Source organism: Podarcis cretensis (assembly GCF_951804945.1).
Source record: "Podarcis cretensis genome assembly, chromosome: 7".
NCBI lineage: Eukaryota > Metazoa > Chordata > Lepidosauria > Squamata > Lacertidae > Podarcis > Podarcis cretensis.
This window is the reverse complement of record NC_137176.1, coordinates 46107251-46122302: the sequence shown is the minus strand read 5'-3', so window position 1 is coordinate 46122302 and position 15052 is coordinate 46107251. Positions and strand designations below refer to the sequence as shown.

Below are 15052 nucleotides of genomic sequence, written 5' to 3'. Positions count from 1 at the left end.
TTCACGCTTTCTTATACTGAGGGAGTCACTGGTGACGTTCCTGATTGGCGGGTAATTTAAAAAAACAACAACCAACCAACCAAGAGCGGCTCCGCGGTTAGACCGAGAAGGGTCTAAACAACGGGACCGGGGGCTGAAAGCCCTTTGGCGCAGGCGCTGCAGGCCTTGAGTGGGGTCGGGGGTTCTTCAACTCGACGGAAGGAGGTGATGGCGGGGGGGGGGGACCTATGGGCGGGGGGAACCGTTTCATTTCCCAGCGCCCTATGCAGGGAGCGCCCTAATTTAAGGCTCCTCTGATCCTTCGCCGGTGGGCTGAGGCTCTGCGAAGCCTCCCGTCTCCTAATGTGAGATGCTTGGAAATATTCCTCTCTCTCTCTCCCCCCCTCTCCCATTCCATTGGAAAGAAACCCTCCCTTAACCGCACCTTCTGGCCTCGGTGTGTTCAAGCGGGAGTTTTATTTATTGCTCTCGGGTAAAAGGCTGCCCAGGGCTGCAGCCTCAAGGGACGAAAGTGCCCCCCCTCCCGGTTCTCTGCTTGCCTCCCTTCTCAGGAAGGGCGCAGTTCTCCTCGACCTACTCTGCCTAACCCAGGGTGAGGGTCAGTGGCTGGGGAGGTGTGTGCAGGCTGCTCTGGGTGGCATCCCTGAAGGAGATGGCAAAAATGAGTTTTTAAAAATAATTTTAAAAAATTGAGCTCACAAAACTTTTTAGTTCAGTCAACAAACGTAACAAAACGTGGCTGGCACTGGGCACCTTACCGCGGGGCCTGCATGGTGGCTTGGGCGCCTGCAGGCAGTGCACTGCCTGAAACAGCAGCGTGGGACATGTGTCTGCCCTCCTTCTCTCCCTCAGCCGCCTGGCAGCTAAGGGGGAGGCTCCATGTAGTGTGCCTCGTCCCCAGCTGCAGGACGCCGCACCTGGCACCCCAGCGGCTAGCTACACCACTGGCGAGGGTGCTGGAGCGTCCTCTCCTGCTGGGGCGGCTCGAGACCCTTTTCTCGATGGGGCAAGACTTTCGCCCCCAAGATCCCCAGTCGCCTTCCTGCCTCGTGGTAGATGATGGTGACCTATTTATTTGAAGTCTGCCTTTTCCCTTGATGGGGTTCAAGGCAGCACACAGATAAAAAACCAACATAGACAGATGCCCAGCTTTTAAAAGAATAGCCTTACTTGGACCTTCCCAGTTCTGTCGCTGACCAGGCAGTATCTTCACTCCCTCCAGCAGGCTTGCTCCTCTGCAGTTTGCCTACAACGATGCATCGCAGCTCCAGTACCAGCCGCCTCAGCTGCCGGCAGTCCATCCATCCTCTCAGGGTGCAGGATACCAACAAGGCGGTGCCCAATACTCCTCTAACGTAAGTAAGATAGGTAATTTCTCTTGTGGCAGGGTTTCATTCCTGAAAGACAAAAGGGGTCCTGGGATGCTGCTCAGAATCCTGAGTGTGTTATCTCCTGTCTAGCAGGTTACCCAATTGCATTATCTGGGTTTTGGCCACTCTTTCATTATAATAACTACTTAATTCCTGAATCCAGGTCACAGGCTCACCCTGTTCACACCTTAAATGTGCCCTTAAGGCAGGATTTGTGAGCACAGAGACAGTGGGGAGGTTTTTTCCCATTTCCTTCAACCTTGCAGAGAAATATTTGAGGTCATTTTGGGAAAGAGAAAATGGTTTCAGGACTTTTCTCTGTGGGTTTCAGACATGTGGTTTACATATTTGTATGTGTTTGCTTGGTACATTTATGAACATCGTGTGTGTGTGTGTGTGTGTGTGTGACCTTAAAATTCTTAGAACAGAACAAAACAACAACAACAAACCTGCCAATGCAATTCTCTGGTGACCTGCACCTGGAATGCTGGGTGCACTTCTCATCTTCATACCTTAAAAAGACATTGTAGAGCTAGAAAAGGGCAAACATAATGTTCAAGGTGGAGAGCAGCTATGCGGAAAGGCTACAGCAGGCTTCCTCAAACTCGGCCCTCCAGATGTTTTTGGCCTACAACTCCCATGATCCCTAGCTAGCAGGACCAGTGGTCAGGGATGGTAGGAATTGTAGTCTCAAAACATCTGGAGGGCCAAGTTTGAGGAAGCCTGGGCTTACAGCATCAGGGCCTTTTTAAGCTTGGTGAAAAGGCAGGTAAGCAGCCAGGGAAGGGCATGATGGAAGTATAAAGTTATACATGATGAGTTTGATTGGGGATAGTGTTTCTTCCTCTTTATCAGAACCAGGGGACATTAAGTGAACATGAATGCTGAGAGCTTCAGGGCGGACAAAAGGAAGTATTTCTTAACGTAGCACATAGTTAAGCCATGAAATTTACTACCATATGTAGGGGTGGCAACCAACATGAATTATTTTTAAAAAGGGCTAGAAAAATTTATGGAGGATAAAACTATGCTCTACCTCCACTAGTAGAGGTGGTATACCTCTGAATGCCAGTTCCTGGAAATTGTAAGTGGAAGAAGCAATGTTCCACTCAGATCTCATCCACAAACTTCCCATAAGCTTCTCACTGGTAACATCTTTCAGCAAGGTTTGTCTTACATTCTTAAAGTACACATTTTGAAAATTGGAGTCCTATTGATGTCTGGTTTCTATTTTAATGAGATTATTAAAGGTGTTGTATATAACACATTAAAAATAAGCATAAGTCACAGTAAAAGGTCTTTTTTTAAGGGTAAGCAAGAGTAAAAGTAATTAAGTGGATGTATATCAAACTTAATGTATGCAGCCTAACAACATCTGTATTGCACTTTAATACTAATAGCTGGCAACTTAAATGAACAGAATTTAAAGGTAACTTATTTCACTATGATGTGTGCAAATCAATATTCTTTTCAAGACAAGAGAGGAGGACAACCTTTGGAAAGCTGAGTGTGGGGAAACGTGGATCAGTGACATCGGAAAGGAAAACCAGTTTCTTTGGCAAAAGGTAATAGAACACACAGACAAAAACTCCTGAAAGGCCTACACTTGGCAGAATTTTTTAAAAAAGAAATGGGCATGAGGCTATTTAAGCCACAGCACCATTTAGAAGGCTGGAACGGTGTAACTTTGTGATGCTATTTCCAGCCAGCGGAAATGCTGCAACACTGTTATTTCCTATGCTTGGAAGTACCAGCTTAGAAGCTATACCTACCTGTCAGGTGGCAATGGTGGTTGCTCGTGAGTAACCAGTCAGGACTCCGATCTGTCTTTTACAGGTTTTATTTTGGTGCAAAACTATTTACAGTGCAGAACCACAAGTTCATGTCTGCCTCAATCGCTAGCAGAATCTGGGAGTGGTCGTTTCCAGGTCCTCCCCCAACATAAGAGCTTAGTCACCCCCAGCCTTTTCCTTCCTTCTTTGCGTTTTGCGCCTCTGCGTAGGGTGGGTGACGGAAGAGGCGTACTTCCCTCCTGGCCAGCTTGGCCAGAAGCGGAGCTGAGGCTCCCGGCAGCATTTCCCCTCCCTAATCCCGGAGGTGTGGCTTTCCCCACCCTCAGACGTGCGAGGTGCGTCGCTGGAGCTCCCAGCAGCATCTTCTGGTCCCTCCCCCTCTTCCCCACTGGAGGTATGGCTTTCCCACCACAGGAAGAGGAATGCTTCGCAAGATTTTCGGAGGTTCCCTGTAACCCAACTGCCCCTCTGCTTCCTTTCCCTGTTCCGATGGCAGTCTCCTGACACTACCCTTTGAATGTGGGAGAACTCTACGTTGCTTTGTTTTTTCAAGCCAGATATAGAGCAGTTTAACACTTTTATTTGGCTAGAAAGAACAATAAGAATACCTTAGGAAAGGAAAACCCCCCACTTCACTTTAATTTTCTGGTGGAATACTGTGGTGTGGCAAGTTGAATGACTTTGTCAACTGTGAGTCTGACTTATTCTTGTAACCTAACACTTGTGTCCAAGTAGCTCTGTTTGTGTAGTAGCAGCTAACTTGAGATTCTCATCTTACTCCTTTGTTTCTAGGACTAGTGGCCCTGGAAGCTTACGAAGCAGCCAGTATGGGGCATTCGGGAATATGGAAAAGATCAAGGAACCTAGGCCACTTCATGATAAAGCATACGTCCAGCAATGTATCCGACAACTCTACGAAGTACTTTTAAACTACTTACATTTGGCCTGGGTTTGGAATATTTAGCTGATTTTAGTTGCCCCTGATTGATCCACCTTAGGAATCTCATTGTAAGATAAAAAGGGTAAAAAAAAATACCCTAAGTAAATGAGCAGCTGGATTTTTTAAAGTGTTAAATACTTTGATACATTTATTTTTTTTTAAATGCAAAGTGCTTGGTGCTGTTAGAAGAGGCATTCCTTTCTTTTATACTGGTAGGGGTGGGGATGCCTTTTCTAAGATGCCACCTTCTGAAAAAAGGATTTTTTAAAAAGCCAGCAACATACAAGACAAGTATTTTTGCTCATACAAGTCTTTGTAGACAAATTCATTTAACTTGCATGGTTAGCTTTATTTGAGTGGTGCCCTAATTTGGATTGCGTGAAATCTAACATATATACACTATGTATAAGCTGTTCATAGATCTTTACTGTAATAAGATGTATAATTTTTAGATAACTAAATGTGATAGAAATATAACTTTTTCCCCTCAGTTTCTTACTACATATGGATATGGTCCTACCGTCTCTGTGAAGTCACTCCAGGCTCCATCTACTAAGGACTTCGTGAAAATCTTCACTTTTATTTATGGGCAATTTTGCCCTTCTTATGAGCTTCCCAGTTCTAAGTTTGAAGAAGAAATTCCAAGAAATTTTAAAGAGCTTGGGTAAGTACCAGGATAATATACTATATGCACATTTTTGTCAGTATGAGAACGTTGTCTACACTGCTAAAAACAGGAAACTCTGACCCGTGGGCCGAACTTCACCCACCAGATTGTTTAAGGGAAGCCACAACCATCCTCCCTATGTAAAGAAAATTTGGAGATTCCCTTATTGGAGGACAATAATAAGGTAATGATTGCATTTGCAAAGTAGCAACCCAATTGTGGAAGTCACTACAAAGGATTCAAAGACAATACATGCATGCACATAGCATTGTAAAATCATTAAACCCACCCCTTCATTACATTAGTTCAACACAGTCATAAAACATCGTTTCAGCAACACTAATTAGCATTTTATACTTTTTGACATGCTGCCAGGTGAAGGCATCATCACACTCTGCCCCTCAAACTGAGGGAGGAAGGAGCCACTAGGTGCCAGAGCCAAGAAACATATTGCAAGTCTTCTCAATGGACTTCATCACATTGATTTAACCTTTTATCAAGGGGCAGTTTCCTCTGTAGCTCAGGTTTCCTCCCCCTTCTGTGCCCAATACAAAGCCTGTAGGCATAATGTATGGCATTTGTTTTAATCTGAAATAACTACCATTGTATAGTCCACTGGCTCATTACTCATAAAACACTGGCTCACATTAAGAATACTATTTCATATTTATCAAAAATGTAGAAATATGATCCATCTTTCCTATTTTGTGTAGGAAATGATAATTGGCTGGATCTAGACAGATCAAGGAAGCATTTCAGTTAAATGCATTGTGAACTTTATGAGAAATTGTGTTAGCAAAGATGGAACTCCACAGCTCCATCTGGTGTCACTGTTATAATGCATCCATATACAGTGGTACCTTGGTACTCAAACGACTAGCCGATTTGAGAACGTCTTTTGGAAGCCCAACATCTGACGCAGCTTCCGCAGCTTGTGATTGAGTGCAGGAAGCTCCTGCAGCTAATCGGAAGTTGCACCTTGGTTTTCAAACGGTTTTGGGAGTCGAACGGACTCCCAGAACAGATTAAGTTTGAGAACCAAGGTACCACTGTAAAACACACATAAAACACATTTTCTTTACCAATCTAGCTGAGTCCATTATATGTATAACTAGAGATTCCTACTCTGTGTCAATCATTCTCTTGAAGTGCTTGAGTATACAGCATGTGGTCTACCTCACTAACATATTGGCACAAAGTAAGTATATTGCAAATATTGACTGGGTGGCAATTATGCAACAAGTCTTGACTTTAACCTGGTCTTGCTAGCTTTGATAACCTGATGTTATCTTTTGACACAGGCATAGTCAATATGCTATGCACAGTCAACTTAAATAGCCAAATTGTGGATTGTAAGAAATAACATTAACTGAACTTTGGGCAGAGCAATCCTAAATGGGGCTAGGGAGCAACTGAATGGAAGAGTAGAGTCACTGCCACATCCAAAACCTTGCTGCTTGTACTGGTATAATGTGTTTGTGTGAGAGGCACAGATATGTGGTCTGTCTCTTACTACAGTAGCACCAGGCTGGTGCACCTAAGGAGTCCTAATAGGGGACCTCTCAGCAGGAAGCAGTCGTGGATCCAACCGATCCTTAGCTAGCTCTGCTCCACCCCTGTAATGCCCTGAATCAGAGCCCTACACTGGCTACCAGTGATGGGATCGTTGCTAGCAGTAAATAGCTTCTCAATTGACTGCTTTTGGCAACCTCAGCAAGGTCTCTCAGGTGGCTGGGCTTTGCAGACAAACCTCCACCATATCCTAATCTCTAGTGGGGTTGATGCATAATCAAAGTGGAGGGGGGAAATGCTTTTCACGTCTGACTACACTTCCTAGCCTTAATATTAAATAGCATATATTTTTGTATCTTTTAAAAATCAAAATATATTACACAACTTTCTAATATTTTCTGCTTTTGTTATAGATACCCCTTTGCATTGTCAAAAAGTGCTATGTGCACAGTGGGAGCACCACATACATGGCCTCAGATTGTAGGAGCTCTGGTCTGGCTGACAGATTGTGTCAAGGTACCATAAAGCCATTGGAATAAGTCTCCAGTTACTTTTACAGGGTTTGCAAGTACTGTAAATCAAACATGGAAAGCTCGGGTTTACTTTTACTTTTTATATTTTTATAAACATGGAGACTCTACCTGACCAATATAAAATGTTTAAACTCCTAGCCATTTTGGACTCATTGTTCTTCTGGCGATTTTGGCAGCGAGGTTCTTTGCAACTTAAGAGTTCTAGAACTACTTTGACTTTAGGTGATATAGAGAAGCCTCGGCCAAAGCAATAATATCTAGGTAATTTTAATACTGCATTTTCTTGGTTACATCTATTTTGGTAAATGTGGTATTGACAAGAGATTTGTACAGCTTCATTGCTATTACTAAAGAAACCTACATACTCCTGTATAAATGTAAAGAAATATACTTTGCACATTTATTCATGAACTGCGCTGGTCTACAGCAGCAGCTAGGTATCGGCTGTATTCTGTTGAATAGTACTAATTCATGCATGTTAATATATGATCTTCTCTGTCCTTTTCAGTTGTCTTTTTATTTGAAAGAAAACATGCCATCATTTGATGAAGGGCAGACCTTGGAAGGAGAGACTGAAGATGGAATTATACATAACAAAGTATGTGACGTGAAATATCAGGAAATGTGCGATTTTTGCAAGAACACAAAAAAGCAATGTTCTGGTCTAAAGGAAGAGACATCTTCTCTTCCCCTCCCTCCTGATTTCCCCAACTCTGCCCCAACAGTCTCTTCATCTGTGAGCCTACACATAGGCACAGAGTTTAGAACATTTTGAGAGAAACAGAAAAAATTCTACAGAGGTCTACTAATCTCATGCTTTAAATCCTTTTAATAGACAGGGATGAGTATCCATCTGAGTATTTTATAATTCCATTTGTTTCAACAGTGTATCATTACCACCTCTTCTGCTCTCCCCACACACACAGTGGTGTATTTCCAAAATACAGTGGTGCAGAAGATTTGCACCAATTCCTAAAGCACCCCTGCCAGTGTAGTTAGCAGATAGAATCATGCGCCTAATGTCCCTCAAAATACAAAAATATTTTTTTTATTTGTTTGAAGTTCCATTAAAGCTCTAGCTAAAATGCAGCTGATTCCAGGAAATGTAGAAATAAATAACTTGGTTGCTCATCTTGGATTATTTTATAGACTTGCTACATAATACAGTTTTGATTGGCCTCTGCTTCTGTGGTTAAAAATCCCTATAATGAAACTGACTTGAATAACTTTATTTGCAGCTTTTTTTAGACTACACTATAAAATGTTATGACCATTTTATGAGGGGTGGAGACAGCTTTGAAGAATTCGATGCTGAAATATACTCCAAATTAAGTAAGTAGTTTTCATTTAAAAACTAAATAGAACTCAATGGGTGCAAATGCTAATCTTGTGGTTTCTTCAGCACTTTTCTGTAGTTAACATATTTTTAAAAAATGGTTAACCCATAGTGAACTTGTTGAAATATAATCATTCATTTAGTTAAATGGAAGAATCGTATCTCAAAAACCTTCTCACTTTGCCCAGCTCCCTTTTCTGTGAACCCAAGTACTTATATCTAGCCTCTAGAAGTCATATGGATAAAAACAGTCCAATCCAGTCCAGGTATCTTTAGGAAACCCTATCCCTGGTTAAAGTAATCATTGATTATAAAAAATAAACAATTTGTGCTTGATAAACTACAGTTCCGCATTTTATCAGTCTTTTCTGACAGGCATGGGTTAGTTTTTAGGTCATTGGGGCATTCTAGTCAATAGTCCATAGGTATTTAATATTAAATATTGCTATTTGGCAGTATCCAGGTCCACAGCAGAGCTGCTACACTGGAGTAATGTGGGCAAGAGTATAATATAATAATAATAATAATAATAAATTTTATTTATATCCCGCCCTCCCCAGCCGAAGCTGGGCTCAGGGCGGCTAACAATAATCAAATAATCAAACAATCAAATAATCACACATTCTAAAAATATTTCATTATAAAAATTAACTAAAATCAAATTAATGGCAACCGATTAAGCAAAATTCTGTGCAGGTTGCCAGAGGAGGGAGTCAGGCTGCACCCTGACCAAAGGCCTGGTGGAACAACTCTGTCTTGCAGGCCCTGCGGAAAGATGTCAGGTCCCGCAGGGCCCTAGTCTCTTGTGACAGAGCGTTCCACCAGATTGGAGCCGCAGCCGAGAAGGCCCTGGCTCTAGTTGAGGCCAGCCTAACCTCTCTGAGGCCTGGGACCTTGAGGATGTTATTATTTGCAGACCGTAGGTTTCTCTGTGGGGCATACCAGGAGAGGCAGTCCCGTAGGATGCTTGATTAAATTTTAGCAAAAATATGGGGACTGATTTTTTTTAATGCCCCATAGATGTGGTGGTGGGAATAGTATTAGCGTCTCAAACAGCTTCAACCAGGCATCAAGTCTTCCTGTGCGCACTATGTTTTGACAGAGAAATATGTGATGAACTAGTGAAAGCTTGGTACCTTAAATTCTCGTCCTCATGCATTTGCCTTGCTTTCCATCTTTCCCTGAAATCTATTCCTTTTTTGATGTTTCCATATATGTTGCCCATTTACATTTCCGTATGGTGTTTCCATTTATCTGGTAGTTTCCATTTCCCCTATCCAACCAAACTATTCTAGCCTTGGTTGAACTGTAATATATTAAAAATGGTCCTAGGACATGCTCTCTGCCCCCTGATGTAGCTTTTTGGCTAATTATGTACCGACATTGCCTGGATAATTGACTACCTGGGAGCCCTTTGTACACCACCTTGAGTTCAATGATGAAATAAAGGTAGAATATAAATGTACCGAATAAAAATAAGTGCTAATTGAAACTTTTACTGTATTCATCACACACAACTTGTATTTCATGTAAACAAGCGACAAAGTATTCCACACAGAGAGCAGTTAGGGCAATCTATTCTGCAATGCAGCAACTTCATTCCTTTTGGACATTGCATTGCAAAATAGCAGTGGCTTGAAAAATCTGCAGAAGCCTGTGTAAATTTGCTTCCTAATGTAGTCTTTGTTCTGAGCTCCCTGTTTTGGTATAATTGGTGTGTTGAGTTATTAGCAGGTTATTTTGACTTTTTTTTCTTTTTCTTTCAGAGGATCTGTTTAAGATAAATGAACATCATTTGGAGGCGTTTGAAGCAGAACTAAAAAAGCTGAATGAGGAGATTGCAAAGCGTGAGAAGGAGAGAGAAAGTGAACCGGTGTGTAAATGGCTGTGGGAATACTATTTAAAATATCTTCCCCACATTTGTTTTATCTGCCATTCAGGATATGATTTCATTGCAGTATGTTAACTTATCTATTGTGGGCATTTGTTTTCTTTTTTTAAAGGACCGTTTAGGGAATCTACGGAAACTGAAATCATCTTTAAAGGCAGATGTTCAGAAATATAATGCTTACATGGCCAACCTGGAATCTCGCTCAAATGCGTTCAGTCAAAAATCAAAGAGTATTACGGAGGAGTTGGAGGCTGGTGGTAAGGACAAAACACTGCTCAACAGTAACTTGCTGTATAACTTATTTCACTGTCCCATCTAAGGTTTTCTAAAATAAAATATTGTGCATACCTCTGTATTGTAGTGAACTTTTTCCGAAGGAGGGATTTGCATAGAAATTATTTGTTTTTGAACTACTCTGAGCTGGTAAACAAAGTCAAGTTAGCCATATGAAGATATATTTTAGATCTAAAATAAAGGTACCCTTAAAGTATATAGGGCTTATTCCAAACTATAAGACAGGTTCTTTTTTGTGGTAATTTAAAAGAAGTAGAAATGAGTACTTTGATCTGCAGCAACATCTTCGTAACTGGTTCTGTTTTTCATTTTGGGTTCCTAACAAAGTTTTACATGTTCTTAAATTTAGCCATGGAAATGGAAGCCCTGAAACAAGAGAATGCTCAACTGAAGTACATTTGTGATAATCAGAAGCACTCAGTTGCAGATATTGAGAGGCTAAAGAGTGAAATAGAGGAGTTGCTGCAGACAGTCAACAAAAAAACCAAGGAACTGGAGACAGAGCAACATCACTTGTGGAATGAGGAATTAAAATACGCTAGAGGAAAAGAAGAGGTATGTGAATCTACACTAATGTTTTGAAATCAGATATTCTGGCCACTCACAAAGTCTGCTACTTTATGCTTTCTAAACTGGATGAAATTGCAGAGCTTGATTCTTGTGGTAGAAGAGCGATTGCTAGAATCCTAACGGTTTCTCAAGCAGCTAGAGCATGAGGTATAGCCACGATTTTGCTTTTAGTCTTTAACTTAAGCAATAGTAGTTGCAGTTCTGTTTGCCTGACACTGGATCCTGTTTCAGCTACAACAGTGCATATTTTTGTTGAGAATTGGTGTAGCAAAACTGACTTGGGTCAACTGCTGCTTGGGTCACTATAGTCTAACAACTACTTAACTTTTTACTGAATCACACTCTGAAAGACAATATAGAAAGGGTATTTTTTCCATGTTGAAGAACAAAACAAATGTGAACCAAAAAAGCACCAAATACTTTAGGTTTTGTTTCCTTGCTCTTGTCAATTTATCAACTGCAGTGTTTTAAAGCTGTACCTCTTTTTGTGTCCCCTCCCCCCCCCCCCTTTGACAGATTGAAGCCCAATTGGCAGAGTTCCATAGAGGGGCTCGAAAGCTGAAACTAATACCTATAAATTCAGAGAACTCCGGCGGCCTTGATTTTGAGATTAAGTTTAAGCCAGATTCAGGGCCAAACTGTCTGGTCAAATACAGAGAACAAATTCATGTAAGTGTATGCTTATGTTTTGGTATAAATAGTCCTCTTTAAAAAGCCATGCAAAGTGTGTGGGGGGTAGATTTTAACATTGCTTACAAATGAAGAACACTTAGCAGAACTAATCTGTCCTACTTGTGGACTTCCCATAGGCTCCTGGATGGCAACTTGGTAAAGAGGATGCTGGCTGTCCGTATGATAGAATGGATAATGAATCAGAATGATAGTGTATTATCATAAATTTATTAAAATATAACTAGGTCTTCCAAAGTTGTCACAGTGGGATAAGGATGCAAGCAATCAGGACTAATTTGGCCCCTTGGGTATCCTATCAGTTCATGGAAATCTCTTTCACTCAGTTTTTGTCTCTCTCTCTCCCCCCCACCCCCCACCCCCTTTACAATATCTCTATAATCATTACAGGTCCCACTTAAGCTCCTCATAAGCAATACTGAAGACGAAATTGAAAGTGCAATAAAGAGAAAAATTGGTCTAGAAGAGGCCTTAGAACAGGTGAGTGTCCAAATACTTTGGCTCCAATCGGAAACCACTGCCTTTCAAAATTTTAACTGTCCCCAAAACAAAAAATATAAACTAAGTAGATTTGTGTTGGTGGTTAAGTACAGGTAGCTAGTTAGTAGTGGAGGGAATAGCTGAATGAATAGTGGAATGAAGAAAAGACAGGGAACTATTGGTGCCTTTAATCCCTTTTCAGCTACACACTTAACTTCTCTGAATGTAGATATAGCTCATGCATTTTCAAACCCTGTTCTGCATGTAGGCTAAGTAGTGAAGGTTTAGATTCTTGAGATGCCAAATCTGACAATATGATTGATTCTAAACTCATTCCCTGATCCTCTAAGGCAGCATGTTAGGAGTGTTCTGTCTGCCACTAGAAGTGTAGATGTCTAAGAAAAGGACTGGATACAGGGGCTACTTTGTTCCTTTCTTCTGCTATTGATATCTTTTTATTAAATGCATATTTTTAAAGGGAAGCACAATGGTAGCAGAGCAGAACAGCACTCTGAAAATGCTAAGAGAAGAAGGCCAAAAAATGGAAGATCATTATCAGCAAATAATGAAGGTAGGTAAAGTGTTGCTTAAACAGGTTTGAACACTTACAAAACAGTAATTTGTTTACTGTATTGCTAGTCTGCATCTATTTATAAATATATGTTTCTAAATAATTCCTTTAAAGTGCTGACTTAGGACAATGAATGTTTGCTTTTATGAAATGACATCTGAAATTGGGAAGTGGTTGACTACTTCAGTTGGCAGGCTTGTAAGAGACAAACTGCTTGTGACAGATAGTGTGTCTGAATTTTCATGAAAGCTTGAGGAAACACCACAAGAGTCTTCACAGCCTCCACCTGGAATGGGAACTAATTATCTGCTGGTGAAGAAAAATATTCCCTATCCTAGAGCAATATTCCGGAATTGAAACAAGGCCACTATATTTTATATTTATATCCCTCCTCCCAATTTCCTCTTTGAATAGTGTCTATATACATGTTACAACCATGTCATTACATTAATGTATTCTGAAGTGATAATTCATATTGCAGAAAACTGAAGAAGAGGAAGAAAAAGGTATCCAAGAGCTGGAATCGTTGGAAAAACATAAATATTTGCTTGAGGGTGGAGTCAATGAAGGTGTCAGCGAAGCTAAGAAAGAGCTACAAGAACTCGAATGCCAGTAAGTGGAATAGTCTATTGAGATGTAGATGTAGGATGTGTTTTAAAATACACTAATGTATCTGAATTTTGTTGCTCTTCTGCAAGTGCTCAGTTATTTTTGAACAGTATCTATATTGAATGAATGTGCAAGAAAAGATCTAACACCAAATTTGGTATGCCTTCACCCTTTAAAATGAATAAGCATACTTAACAGTTTTGGATTGTAGTCATGATGTATTTACTCCCCAGATACCAAGTGGTTATGAAAACAACATCGGAAGAGAAACGGAGAGTGCATAAAAATCTACAACTCTGTCTGGAACTGACATCTAGCCATCTTGTGTCTGTAAAGGTAACTAATTCTACACTTAAACTGTTGTTTATTTTCATCAATCTGTGATTCCTTAAATGCTTATTCTTTCTTTAAGCGCTTATTTATTCATGAGCGACCATACATAGCTTAATAACCATGCATGTGTTTTTCATATGGAGGGGCTATAGCTCAGTAACAGAGCAGAAAGATGTGCAAGCAGAAAGACCCAGGTTCAGTCCCTGGCATCTCCATGAGATAGGTGATGAGAAAGCCCTCAGTCTGAGTCATTGGAGTGCTGCTACCAGTCAGAACAGATAGCACTGAGTTTAGGTGGAGCAAGTGACCTGATTAGGTACATGGAAGCTTTGCAAATTGTGGGGAGATAAAATAATTTGGTACTTTCATATTATATTCCTGTTTCCATATATGTGTTGGAATTATGCCTGATAAAATACTACATATTATAGGTTAAGATTCATAGGTAGGTGTATTTCTCTGGCAGCTTAGAAAGAAGGCAAGCAGCTGCATATTGCAGGGGGTTAGACTACATGATCCTCAGGGTCCCTTCCAACACTATGATTCTACGGGATTACTAATTTATTAAAATCATGCTATGCTAGTTTCTCAAAAAAATCCTGATCATACTGTATGATTTACTGCATGGGCATGTTTATTTGAATGCACATCTAACTGAGGGCAACAAAGTGCCTTGGATGTATGCCTATGGTTCCTGATCCAACAAATGATATGCATGCAATAGCTTGTTTCTCTGTGTTGGTTTTCTTACCTGGGTCTGGACAAGAGTTTCTAGCACAATGATGAGACATATTCCCAACATAAATTTATGTTGCTTCTCCACAATGTTTGCTTTGTTTTTATAAAAGGTAAAAGGTTGAGATTTCTCTTCTGCTGCTATGCCTTTCAAAAATACAGTTCTAAAATCTGACCTCTTATTTTATTCTAGACCTACCTGACTGAGCAAAATGCAAAAGTTGATAGGGCATTTGGTAAACTGATGTCTGAAGATCCATTGGCAAACTTGAAAGAAATCCTAAATAGTTACAAAAAGAAAGTCGAGACTTTGTATGCTTCAGAAAAATAAGCGTGAAAACCTATTTGAATCTTTTACAAATAACATTATCCTATGCTTAACTTTACTTTATTTCCATATATTCCAATTTAGCATGTAAGTATTTTAAAGATGAAACATGCTGTTAATATCCCTCACTTCGTTTAATGTCCTTACTTGAATGGGACTTAGCATCATGGATAGGCGTACACACTACACCTTTTCTAAGATGCTATCTGTCTCATTCACTTTTTGTAAAATGTTGCAGCCCTTCTTCAAAAATATTACAAAACAAACTGTAGATACAAAGACTGTTCTTATACCAGCTTGTATTTTGACACATATAACTATTTTCCTATTAATATTGGGTTAAGTAATTTCAAAAGGCAATTAAGGGTTGGGACTTGGTCTAGTGAGCTATTTAGCACTA

At 40.5% G+C, this 15052-nt stretch overlaps 1 protein-coding gene across 7 annotated transcripts; it reads left to right on the top strand.

The window, feature by feature from the left end:
• The first annotated feature begins 30 nt into the window (after positions 1–30).
• On the top strand, positions 31–14757 carry NDC80 (NDC80 kinetochore complex component). 7 transcript variants are annotated; one of them, XM_079982709.1, is made up of 17 exons: positions 31–51; positions 1223–1355; positions 2846–2935; positions 3956–4082; positions 4595–4767; positions 6696–6798; positions 7324–7413; positions 8054–8147; positions 9918–10024; positions 10155–10299; positions 10686–10891; positions 11423–11575; positions 11987–12076; positions 12555–12647; positions 13129–13259; positions 13490–13592; positions 14518–14757. In XM_079982709.1, the coding sequence occupies exons 2-17, from the start codon at positions 1255–1257 to the stop codon at positions 14653–14655; spliced, it is 1944 nt and encodes a 647-aa protein (XP_079838835.1). In that variant the 5' UTR covers positions 31–51; positions 1223–1254; the 3' UTR covers positions 14656–14757. The 7 variants fall into 7 exon arrangements, with proteins under 7 accessions (XP_079838835.1, XP_079838829.1, XP_079838830.1 ...); XM_079982703.1 differs by lacking the exon at positions 31–51 and adding an exon at positions 58–204 and having other exon boundaries at positions 1226–1355; XM_079982704.1 differs by lacking the exon at positions 31–51 and adding an exon at positions 58–204.
• The last annotated feature ends 295 nt before the right edge of the window (positions 14758–15052 follow it).

Excerpts from the sequence above, each read along its gene's own strand:
- NDC80 (XM_079982709.1), top strand. The coding sequence starts at position 1,255 with ATGCATCGCAGCTCCAGTACCAGCCGCCTCAGCTGCCGGCAGTCCATC. Across the intron at positions 1,356-2,845 it reads GTGCCCAATACTCCTCTAAC|ACAAGAGAGGAGGACAACCT; the intron begins GTAAGTAAGATA and ends ATTCTTTTCAAG. Across the intron at positions 10,892-11,422 it reads ACGCTAGAGGAAAAGAAGAG|ATTGAAGCCCAATTGGCAGA; the intron begins GTATGTGAATCT and ends CCCCTTTGACAG.